This window comes from Platalea leucorodia, assembly GCF_965183815.1.
Source record: "Platalea leucorodia genome assembly, chromosome: 10".
Classification (NCBI taxonomy): Eukaryota; Metazoa; Chordata; class Aves; order Pelecaniformes; family Threskiornithidae; genus Platalea; species Platalea leucorodia.
Window position 1 is genome coordinate 7,634,464 of NC_138832.1, and position 12,602 is coordinate 7,647,065.

Consider the following 12,602-nt stretch of genomic DNA (forward strand, 5'->3'; position numbering starts at 1 on the left):
CTATCCAGCTTTTTGGTATTTAGACAAGCTCTGCATGTTTCCCTTACGTCGGGAAGTGAAGTACAAAGCGGTTTAGAGCCATGGCTGATGACACGGAGTAATGAAACAGCGAAGGGTGCTGTTGGCTATAAATACCTCCGCATTTAACCATTAGGCAGCAGGTCCTGCTCTGATCCCACCAGCCACAAGGAGCCTCTCAGTCCTGTGATAAATCTCGCAACTGCAGACTCCAGGATCCAATTTCAAGTCCTCCTGCAAAACATCCCAGGTCTTTATTTTTAGTCTGGTGCGTCCTGCAACATGTACAAAATTAAGGGTAAGGAAAAAAAGTGACAAGAAGCACCCGGAGAGAAATAATCCTCAATCTGGTTATCTGCCTCCATCTTTCTGCTGCTGGATGCAAATGAACTCACCCCTTGCAGCCTTGGTGAGAAAGCATCGATTTATTTTTATTGTCAGTCTAAAAGGTACATCGCAGGACTGGAAATCTGATAAACCTGCAAGGCCTGGGTTGTGCATAGTCACAGACTTGCTCCACTAGCCCCAGATTAAATTAAAAATTTCCCACAGTAGGTTTCAAGGCTTTTGGACAGCTGGGAACTTTCCTCTTTGTGTCTGTAGGGGAACTGATAAAAGTAAATTAACATGCTGAGAGGCTACTCTCTGAATATAACCTTGTCCTGAGTACATGGCATACTTTGGCATACTTTTATTAACTGACAATGCACTACAGTCATTGTAAAGAAAGTCATTAGCCTTTTCTAAATTACTTGGATTCTGGGGTTTTTCTTCAGGTTTTATTACAATGGCAGCAGTGCTGTGTAAACATTGCATTTTTTTTTTTTTTTTCAATTGCAGCCTGTTGGGAAAAATCATGGGGAGCTGGGGAATTGTTTTTCATAGGACAGAGACCTACCTTTTAAAGTTTTAGAGTGTGCTGAAAAACCAAAGGGTTTTATTTTTACCTCAAAGAAAAGGATCATTTTGCCCCCCTCCCACCCGTGTGGGTCATTTAACTCATGGCGGGGGTGGACAGAGCTGACAGAAACTTGCAGAATCATCTTATGTTGCCCAGACTATTTGGGTTTGGCTGAAAAGTTGTGCCTGATCCAGATCACAGTCTGTAACCTCAGACTTTATTACATGCAGAAGTTCTGTGTACGACCCACGTGTAAAATCTGCTATTCGTTTTCCCTGCTGTTTCCTGGTACTCCTCAATGGCAATGTGTAAATATGCACTAAGCCTTCGCACTTTGAGTGTGACATTAGAGGTCCATAAGATAGAGTTGTAGGACAGCTTGAGAGTCAATTGTTATTATGAGCCAAAAGGATTTTTTTTTCTCTCAGCACAGCTGTTAATTCCTTTTAAATATATTTGTCAGAGGTGTGGCTATCGCAAACCAGAGCAGCAAGATGGGCATTGAATGAAAGCTCCTGCACTGGCTTCAAATGTCTTTTTTTTTCTGTAGTGAAGTTGCCAAGTTTTGTCTGCCACGTGGCACTTCTGAGTTAGCCACCATGTGTTTTCGCTTGCCAAACACAAGAATTACCGAAGACGGTGCTTGCGGTCGGCTGCCCGCGTGGGGCCATGCCCAGTGCAGATACCTGACCCAGCTCTCGGGGGCCAGCACGTGTACTGGGAGCCTCTCCACAGCACTGAGACGCCCGGATAGGGTGGCGTGGGACATGGCTCTCCTGTTTCAGCATCTGCAAAATAAATATTGTAAATATTACCTAAGTATACTGTAAATACACTCATGTCACAGGACTTGGTTACAAGCTGGTGTACCCTTACCTGTGTGCAAACATGATTCCAGTTTGTAATTCAGACTGCCCTGGAGTGTGTGTTGTCACAGGTTGAGCCTGGTTGAGCTGTACCCAGCTAGCCTGGGAAGGCAATGTTTGAATTACAGACAGGGGCTTGCCTGCGCATTAGGTCACCTGCCAGACGGGGCATCCCCGGTACTGCTCGCTCGCTTGGTGAGACTGGGATTTTCAAAGCAACTTAAAGGATTTGGGTGTCAAAAGGGATGTCAGGAAGCCTGCGCTTGCAAAGTGAACCAGAGCGTGCTGGAAATTGCCTCCTAGCAATTGCTGCTTCTCCAGCGGGGCCTTGGGAGGTGCCGGCGAAGCCTATTTCAGCCCCAGCTCCCCCTCTCCCCCTGCCAAGCCGGCATCACCCATCCCTGGCTTGGTGTCACCTCTGTTGCCCTGTGCCAAAATGAGCCAGGAGTCATCGCTTGGTTGCTGTAAGCCGGGCAAACAGGTAGCAAGCTCCCTCGGAGGGAAGAGCTCAGCGGTGAGGACAGGGATGTACATCTTGGGGCAGGGGCTGGTGGAGGCTGCTGGGCATCCCTGAGCTGCTCAGCAGGAGCGCAGCTCCCTCGACCTCTGCAAAGTCCTTCTCAAGACCGATGCGTGTCCAGCTCCCACGCAATGCCCGTTCCAAAGGTGATGCAGAACCCTGGGCTAACCGTAAGGGGGGCTTCCCACATTTCTTGCGGGAGTCTGCTCAGGGAAATTTTTTTCAAAGGGCATTTCAGCAATTGTGGAAATGTCAACATGTAGTTTGCGTTCTGTGTGCTTGGGTTTGGGGTTTTTTGGGGGAACAAAGTCATATTCCCTCAAAATGTTATCTGATTACTTGGTATTTTCTTATCTCATAGTCAATATGAGTCTGACACCAAATTTATCCTAATCCTGGATAGAAGATTGGACACATGGACATCGGTCAAAATGACTCTCCAAAAAATAGCAGTAAGTCCTCTTTAACGTTAATTTCTTGTAATGTACTAAGTCATCATCCCCATTATGTATCACTTTCAGAAAACACTGGGAACCAGGAGCAATGATGCTTGTGCTTTCTCTCTAGGTAGTGTTTTGGTTTATGGCCCTATAATTAATTCAGTCATAGCTCTATGCCCCATTTGAGTGCGTAAATGAGCTGTTTGACTATTAACTGATCCATGTGCTTGCTTTTGTACTTCTTCATAGTGGTCCAAATGTGTTTTGTGCCATGTTCTATGCTTTTGATGGCTGGAGAATTTGCCTTCATATATGCTCTTTCTAAACACTGGTTATTAGTGAGACTATGTTTTACCCCATTGTCAGGGATTGAAAGTGTTAGGTTCTTAAAACAGGCTTCACAAGCATTTGTATGTGGACATGGGTGGAAAAATCTATTTTAAATGTGTATGTATGCATTCATGTATTTTAAATATCTATTACACATGTTTATGTGCTACTCCTCATTAGATTCTGAACATATCTTAAAAGTAAGCTTTTTGCAACCCAGCAATGGATTGTGTCTTATGAAATCAGAGCGTGGTGTTACAGCAGTGCATGCGCGTGTAGAAGAGTCATGTTTGTAGGTGCATGGATAGGTAGGAGCTAATTGATAAATGCTTTCCCAACCAGACCACGCCATGTGGGTAAGTCAATGAAAATATTCTGGGCATATTATTATTGCCTTTGTTTCTGCTTATAATCGTTGACGTTAAAGGCGTTGATCCATCTGATAGAGAATGAAGTAAACAGTATGTATTGAGAAAGAAAGCTCTTAGGTGATTCTGGTTAGATCTGATAAAGTGATCTTTTGCTATTTTAAGTATGTAGTAGTGGTCCAGCTGAACTTGGCGTTACAAGTGTCTAGGCTTTGATGGCATTTTGCTGAGAGGCATCTGGTAAAAGGAAGAGGGTTACCTTTCTGCAGCGTGCGTAAGATACCGCTGTCAATGTTTTGGGTTCCGATTTTCCTGAATTTTATAATCTGAATTTCCAAGTATGATAACCATTAGAGAAGAAGCAGCATTTAAAAAGTAGTTCTTTAAAGTGATCATCAAAATTCAGGTCTGCTGCCAGCATTTGTACAGGTGCTAGTACTAAGAGCATCCTTTAAGGATGATGTAGTTGCTTTGCATAGTTTGGAAGTTTCACATGTGAAAAAGTCCTGTCCTAATTTGTAGCTTCTACAGAAGTGTCATTCATTTTGTGTTTAATAAGAAACTTTAATTATTTTGTGACCTTTGAGCATACACCCTATTTGCGTACCTGTACGTGCTGTGCGTCCATGCAGAGAAGTGACTTTGCGTGTAGTATCAGGGCTGTCCACGGAGCTGATGTGGAGGTGCTCTGTGCAAAGAGGAATGAGAAGCAGGAAACTTATGTCCACTAAATCTTAAGACTTGGGAATCTTGCCTTAAAACCAGGGTCTGGCCCTAAAGGGCGGTCTTTGTGTCCAGGAGGCGTTTGACTGGACTTGCCTTTGTGCAGCAAACACAAAAGATTAAATCTTGATTTCTTTCCAGTCGTAAACCATAACCCATGCTGCAGTAAAGAAATATTTTTTCTGATCTTTGTGTAATTTCAGAATAAAAAGAAGTGCAAATAAGCTGAATTTGAAATACAGAGTGTCCTATTTTTTCAGCATATGTATATGCAATTGCAGCTCTGCGGTTGTGCATCTGATCCAGAAAAATTTTGTACCGCGACTGTACAGAATTTCGTTTAACTCTTTGTGTATGTCTCTAGTTGCATGGGCAAACCAGGCTCACCCTGGTACTACTTGCCTTGGGAAGCGAGGCCCTCCTGCCGAGATCAAGCCTCGGGTTTTGGCAGGAGCATCTTTCCGTACTTCCCCGACAAAATCCTGAATAACTTTAAAACGTACCTTTGCGATAATTGCAGGGCGGGGAGAGGGAAGGGCAGAAGCTCTAAGCTGAGAGCCCAATCCTCGAAGGAAAGCGCTGGCCCCGTCTGCAGGATGATTTTTGGCATTCCACCTTAAAAACCAGCCCGGCGCTAGGAAGGCGAGCGGGGCTGCCAGCCGGGAGCCGGCTGCCGGCGGGGCTGCCCGCTCTCCTCCCGCCTGCCCGCCCGGGGCGAGCAGGGAGCACGGCGGCCCCGGGCCCGGCCCCGGCCGGGGCGGCGGGCGGGCGATGGCGGAGGCGAGCCCGCGGCGGGGCGGGCGGCGGGGCGGCGGGGATGCGGTAAGGCGCCGGGCCCGCCGTGCTGCAGAGCCCAAGGACGGGGGCGGCCGCATCGCGGCGGCGAGAGGCCTCTTCGTACCGGGGGACGGCGGCGGGGGGATGGAGGGAAGGGGAACGTCGGCCGGGGCGATTGCAGCGGAGCGGCGCCGGGAGCGTATTTCGCAACGTCTGCCTGCGGGAGTAGCCGGGCTGCTCCTGCGGGCGGCGGGCATCGCTGTCCTGCAGTGCTGCTTGCAGCGCATCTCGGAGATGTCGTGGGAAAGGCGTTATTTATGGCTCGTACAGTAAGAGAAAGCCTCTCGCAGAGGGGGGGCCCTCGGTAGGATTTGGGCACCAGCGATGCTACCAGCATCTTCGGGGGTTAATTATGCAGGCGGCTAAAATAAAGGTAGCAGAGCGCTTTGGAGTTTCATTTTGAGTTAAAGCTCCAATTAGCAGTACCTGGCATTTTGTTGTATGACTTTTCCTTTAAGGGACAGCAGAAAGTCATTCACTTCAGCACCTGTATAAGGAGTACTAGCCTCCATCTCCATTCCTCAGAAACAAACTTGCTGGCAGACACTACTTTTTCTTTACATTTATTGATTTCCAACCTCAAGAATGTCCCAGTAAACTGCAGGGAAGAATATTCTCTGAAAATTGAATTCCTAAAATTAGGAAAAATCGCGTTAAATGCTTCAGGATGAGATATAAGGAGGTAATAACTGTGGTGCTTTCAATGCATGCCCTTTCTTGTGCTTTTATTAGCCCAGTTCGTCTATATTGATTATATCAGGGCTATCTACATGGTTATAGCTGAGCGTGTATTTAAATAAGTTGCTGAACCAGGGCCTTAAGGTACACGCGTCTGTGTCCTCAGAAGGGGAGGAATGTTCTGAGCATGGGCTTTGGTCAGTGAGAGAGTTAATAGTAGTGAAATGTTGCCAACTCCCTGATTTAGTGGAATTGCGCCGATAGTTTTCTGTCTTTCCTGGTACTGCTGCAGAGGAATAGCAGAGGGCAAAGGCTTTAGAGGGTTCTTTTAGGTGTTTTGTTACATAAAACCAAGTTTGTCAAATGCACAAGATTCTTTTTAGTGTTATAAATAATAAGATAAAACGTAAGGCAAGATTAAGGACCCTTTTGTCTTTGCTTTCTTGACTATATTATGGGGAAGGGCTTTTTTTCCAGCAGTACCTTCAGTATCATTAGAGTTCAGTTTGCGGGTAACTTCTCTACACTTCAGCCCCTAGAAGAACTGGAATTGTAGCAGTGATTAAAAAAGATATAGTCCCTTCAGGAATGTTATCGCTGAGGAATTATTGATCTTTTCATATATATATGTGTGTGTGTGTATGTGTGTATATATATATAATATTTTTAACATTTCATCCTTTCTCTTAAGTCTATAAGAGGGCACAGGACATGGTTTGATTGGTGGCTGTCTTTCTGCAAGCTTATTTTTTGGCTTGTTTGTTTTTTCCATGCTTGAAATATATTTGGTATCATTTGCAAAGCTGTATTTCTTGCTTTTTTAGCTACTCGTAAGTGCTGACCTTGATCTTATATGTATAAGATCAGCTGAAAAATCCCCAAACACTTTCTAAACTGAATGGAAATCAAATTGCCTGTCCTGGAAACCCAGCTCTCTCTGCAGTGAAACATATCAAGGACCTAAAGGGATACAGTTGTGTGTGTATGGGACATAAAGTTATATCAAAGAAGAATTTGCCCCTGTGGCGGATGTGGCAGAAGGATTTGAGTGCCAGGTTATGGTCTCTTCTTGTGTGTTGTATGGAACATGTTGGCATCCTGCATTCACGAAACCAACGGTGTCCAAAGGCACCTTTGCTCGCAGAGAGGCGTTTCACACCTTGTCACTGTTGCAGTGTAGTTTTGGCAGGCGGCTCTGCTTGCCTCCTGAGCGCTGGCCCATCTTCCTGCAGCTGGGGCTTTCCTGCCCAAGGGCTCATAGGAGAAGACATTCACAGTCTACAGCTGCCCACTGTGCATGTCAAAAAGGACTTGAAGGAGTAGGAGAGGGCAAAGCGGACTCGTCTCTGCTTGAAGTGATGAACAGAGTTAAAGGGGACAGGGGACGGATGGGGATAATGAGATAAGACCAAGGGAGGACATATCTCTGGCTGGCTGTTATTCTCAAAGATATTCCTGATGCGTTTTTCGGGAGGGGGTCAAGGTAGGAGCCTAAAGCTCGGAGACCTGAACACACTGTTGTGTTTCTGAGTTGGAAACAGTGACTTTCCTCAAACTCTGTGGGACTTCACCATTGGATTCACCTACAATTGGACTCATAATCATGCAGAGGGACCTAAAATTGCATTCTCTGCGGTCCTTTAAAGCATTGTAGGATTGTTTGCCTCACGAGGCTTTGGTTCAAGTCAGTTTGAGCCATTAACGCCATGGACGCAGGGTCTGTCTTGGAGCAAAAGCATTTTGCTCCTTTGAGGTTTGCAGCTCGTGATGGCTCCTTGGTGATAACTTTGAAACCTTGTTGGGGGATGCTACTGTTGTCCTTTCTGCAGAGAAATGCCCACTGGGAAATGACCAGGATGTAAAATGAGGCAAACAGGGACATGAGGGTGGGCATGAGGGAATGAAACATGATGGACTTAGAGCTCTGCAGGGATGGGCACAGCATTGCCATGAATGCAGACTGACAGGTCTCTTCCTGGGATGTCCTAGTGCTGTAGGACATACTGTAGCATGAAGAGTGTCAAGGACTATCCAGGTCAGCCAACAGGCCTGGAAAGAGCAATAGCAGTGGTTACCAGGTCCAACAGAGAGCCAGCACAGTGAGGTGGGAGAGGCAGCCAGCGTCTTTGGGATGTGCTGGAGGATGAGAGTTGAGCTTGCCAGAGTCTTTCCAGTGAAATATTAATGCTGTAAATTTTCAGTTCATTCAAAATGTCTATAAGCCTGTGCCAGTTCTGGTGGTGCTTTTCTCAGTGAAGGTTTTCCGCATCTCAGGCAGAGGTTCTTCTCAATCTCAAAGTGAGGAACCACTCCAACTCCTCAGAGATATCCAGTAGCCTGTGGATGATTTTCTTTCTAGTAATATGGGAAGCTCAAGTTAAAAATCCTGAGCTGAGCGGAGTCTCCAAGATGAGCTTCTCTTCAAAGCTGCATCTAGTAGCTGGGCTGTTGGAGGACCTGCCTGTGGTTGTCTTGCAGGAGATGTGATCTTCCTTGTAGAGCTAATTAAAGAGGCATTGAAGCAGGGAGCTGAACCTGGATCTCCTGCAGCCTCTCACCCACACTTTCTTAGGCAAGACCTGTCTCAGAGCTGCGAAAGTCTGGTGATTCCGTGGCCAGGTTTAGACCTTTGGCCCATCTGCAGGTTTGATGGGGTCGGAAGTTGGCTCCTTGGGTCTTGTGTGGCTGTAGCCGTCGCTGCGTGTCTGGGGGTGGCAGCCATTTCAGAGACGTTGTGTGCTAAGCAGGTGCTGTGTAACAGAGGTACAGCACCCAGGGCCCGGAGCCAGCACAAACGTCTCTGTTATTTAATGGTTTGCTCTTGTTTCTAACGCCAAATCTTTGTCCCTGGCACCATTCTTGTTGGCTTCCAAAGGGTATGAATTTGGCACTTCATTCACATTCATTTCTTTATTTTTTTTTCTGCTCCTACCTTAAATAACAGCAGATCAATATATTGAATTTATGTGGCTTATTTGATCCTAAAAGTCATTGTCCATTTCTAAGTGGAGTTGTGGGCAATGGAAGCCACAACCTGACCTTTCCTACACAAGAAAACATAGCAGATGAGTTACGATGCAGTTCATGGATGTCAGATCTCAACTGTAAATCATGGCTTTTTTGAACAACACTACTGCATGTTGATGGGAGCAATCTTTGTTTTAAAGGCATAGATTAAGTGCCCTGCAGTGCAAAATACCTAAACACGTTCATTACTCTCACCCTTGGTATAGATGCTACTATCATCTTTCTTGGAGGATAATGGATGAGGATAATATAAGGAGGAATATACGGAGAAATGTAACCTGGTCTGGCAGGATCTCAGAGAAAATCATGTGTCTTAATTAACACAATTCTTTGCATCATGCAGTTATCCATAATTTAATGATATGACTCCTACTTTCTTAAAAATTCTTTTTCATTCTCAAGCACCCTTTTCACAGATCTATTTAAAAACGCACCTGCCAACCATATGCTTGTAAAAAGGCTCCAGCAGCGTAGACAGGAAACTCCAAATTCTTACCACAAATTAAATGTTGCCTGGTAATTACCAGGGACAAGAAGAGTACGCTTGCTGCAGTTACGGGATGATTAGCGAGTTTGGCAATAAATTTTGCTTCCCCAATCTGTCTGTCATTCCCCTCGATGTTCCAGCCCTCTGTTCCCTGCTAAGTCGTAATTTCACTCCCCAGGTTATAATGCTGAACACAATATGTAGTATTAAAGTTTATAATAAGTGGCTCTCCAAGGCGCATGGCTGAACTGCCTGCTCCAAAGGGAAGTGGGACTGGACAATCCTCCCGCAGTTACGTCCCGTATCTCTAAACCACTTACAGTGTCTTCCTCCTGTTTTGAAAATAAGAAAAGGCTATCAGGGCAATCAGAAAAAAATACTAAGATCTGAATGATTTCCCCTCTTTTCAAGGCATTTGAAAGCCGTCGTTGGACCTGCCACGTCCCCGGTTTGAATGTCATCTCTGTTTCCTTGCAGGCGTCTTTCCCAGGGAACCTGCACTTAGTGATGGTTCTTCGTCCCACGGGGTTTTTCCAGCGCACCTTCACTGACATTGGATTTCGGTTCAGTCAGGAGGATTTTCTACTCAAGTTACCGGTACGAGTGTGGAGAGGTGTTGTGCCTGCGCATGTTGGGAGGCTGCCCGCGCACCTCGGGTCGGGAGAGCAAGAGTGTCGTGCTCTGCAGGCACCTATGTGAAGAGTAACTGGAGTGTCTCTGCCAGTAATGCCCTATTTCCACCAAATCTCTCCTATAGTGTTTTTCATCTCCCTTGTGCACAGTTTGCTGCCCACACAGCATGTCCATGGTAGTGAGCGGTGGGCTTCTCAGCCTGTCCTCGTCCCCCATGTAGGCTGCATGCCTCTGTGGAGGATAAAACCATGCTCAGGAATTTGTTTAATGTCTGAAAAGTCGAAAGACATGTCTAGTGAAGCTTTTGCTATGAATTCCACCCATAATAGCCATTTTCATCTCAATGTAAACTCTATACTAACATCATGTTGGTATTTGTTTCTATCATAGCAACTGAAATGGTTTTATATTCTCAAATCAAAGCTTCCAAGACTTCTAAAGCCACCTTGATTATAGGGCACAATGAGAATAATTGAGAGAAGAAAAGTACATTTATGGAATCTAAGGCTGACACAGTTACAAACCCACAAAACAAACCAATGTTTTCCTTTAGGAAATAATAGGATTTTCACAAACTTACATTTTTCACTCTAAAACGATTGTCATTTGCACAGTTCTGAAAATTCACAACTTATCCCAGGGCAGATCAAGACACACAAAAACTCATGAGTATATATTTATGTGAAATTGGTCAATGCTTCATAACTTATTAAAATGTATGTATTTTTTCCAGATTACTGGTCATCCCTTGCAAAAACCTGCATTACTTTTGCTTTCAGTTCTGTTCTGCAGTCAGGTACTGCAACATCTCACTGTGCTTTGCATTTAAGGAAGAAAGCACCTGGGAGATCAGGATTGGCTTACAAAAATGGCCAAATACATCAAATAAAAGCCCTGTTAAGCCATAAGCATGAGAAGAAAATCATGCTGTAGAACAATATTTTGAGCAAACCGAGTTTTTAGGTACATAAAAGATTTGTAAGCTTGATCTGTGTATGACTTGGGTAGAAGTGATGTTCAACCAACTAATGGTGTTGCCTTGTTTGTAGGTTGTTATGCTGAGCTCGGTTAGTGACCTGCTGACGTACATTGATGAACAGCAATTAACCCCGGAGTTTGGAGGCACCCTGGAGTACTGCCACAGCGAGTGGGTCATCTTCAGGACTGTACGTACCGGGGCTGAGCACTGGGCTCTTGGGCATTTGGGAAGGATTGAGGAAGGTTTTCTGTGAGGCAATGAGCAATGGGTAGCTGAAAGTAACCCTTGAAGCCAACTACATTTTCCCTATCGGATTTGCAAAGGAGTCAAGTGGCGTTAAGCACTTGATGGGTTTATAAGGGAATTGGATGATTAACTCCCTCAAGTTCCATTTAAAACTGCTCCCGAAAGATCTGTCTTCTTAAATCTTTATTAGAATTCCCTTAATAGTAGATACAATATAGGCTTTTGTTTTTTTTTTATAATGGTTGCTTCATGTGATTAATATCACAAATGTGTTTGGGAACCAGGGTAATGAGGCTGCTCTCTGCGTACTGACTGAATGCAGAGAATTCAGAAAATTTCCTATTATTTTTTTTTCTTTGCAAGAGTTTTCCTTTAATATTGCCAGGAATCAGGCATTTCATTCCCTGAGCTGTGCCTTGCCGTGTGTTTCTATGCTTCCTGTACGCTCTTAGTTTTCACCGGGACTTTGTCTCCCAGATTAATGGCAGGTTGGATTCCCAGTTACCTTTCCAACAAATCAAAGCAGTAATGAAAAATGTACCAGATATCCTAGTGCCCCTTGTCCTGCAACATTGTCCACACCAGCAGATGTGGAGCTCAGTGTAGAGACAAAAGCACAAGACTTTGTAGCTGGAATAACTCAAGCTATTGCTTGTGCCATTAACTTTGTGCCAGTTTACACTGAAGCACTGCCAAATTAATGATTTTTTTAAAAAATTTTTGGCTCTTAGTTTTGTTCTTTTGTATGATGTGTTAAAATGATAATGGCATAGCTCTCACTTGGAGGCAAAAATGACAAAATGAATGACAAAAAATGTTAGAGTTAATCTAAGAAAAGGATGAGTTTCTAGACCATAGCTGCATATGGTAGATAAGTGTCCATATAAGAAACCTCTCTCAAAATGCCTTTGTAGTGTGCTCATAAAACATTTCCTGAAATTTCCGTGGCAAATACATGCTGTTTAAAGAAAATATAGACGCGATCTGTTACATTTGAGTTTATTACCCCATTCCCAAGAGCAGAGCTGGAGCTCTTCATGTGTCCTCCAGGGGACAAGGTTTCAAGCCTCAGCAAGGCTGTGTCCTCTGCTTTTGCAGTGATTCCCTGCCAGCTGAGCAGGAGACCGGCAGCTCCTTGCTGATCCAACTGCCCGGTCACAGTCCGGGCTGCGAGGGGCTTCGTGCTCTTCCCCTTCTGCAACCGGTGGGAAGATCAGAGCAAAGAGTGGGGCCGGGAGAGCCCCACCTCGCCCTGTGGTATGGGAGCTGTCTGGCATCCAGAGCTCCCAGTGGCTGTCTGGGATGTGCTGGGGAGGTACCAGCAGCACTCACTTCCATCCCACTGTCTCCAGTTTGTCTCGGGCACGCTGCTTAGCTCCTTCCTTTGTCCTCTTGGTGAAGCTGCGGATGAGGTGACCGTGGTGCCACACTGCCTTGTAACCTGCCATTTGGGCTTGCAAAGCTGGAAATGTCCATCACCAAGAAGCCAAACACATCTCCAAAGCCTTACTGCCTGGAGGTGGTTTGCAGTGTGGGTTAACCAGAGAAG

The 12,602-nt window shown here is 45.3% G+C and overlaps 1 protein-coding gene across 1 annotated transcript in view; it reads left to right on the plus strand.

Annotated features, from left to right (window-relative positions):
• MCF2 (MCF.2 cell line derived transforming sequence) overlaps positions 1 to 12,602 on the plus strand; it is a gene marked incomplete at its 3' end in the record, with an annotated part of 58,000 nt that overhangs the window by 15,546 nt on the left and 29,852 nt on the right. The window contains exons 4-6 of the mRNA XM_082323674.1: positions 2,667 to 2,757; positions 9,673 to 9,792; positions 10,878 to 10,994. Coding sequence (XP_082179800.1) covers positions 2,667 to 2,757; positions 9,673 to 9,792; positions 10,878 to 10,994 — 328 coding nt within the window. The remainder of the gene's footprint in view (positions 1 to 2,666; positions 2,758 to 9,672; positions 9,793 to 10,877; positions 10,995 to 12,602) is intronic.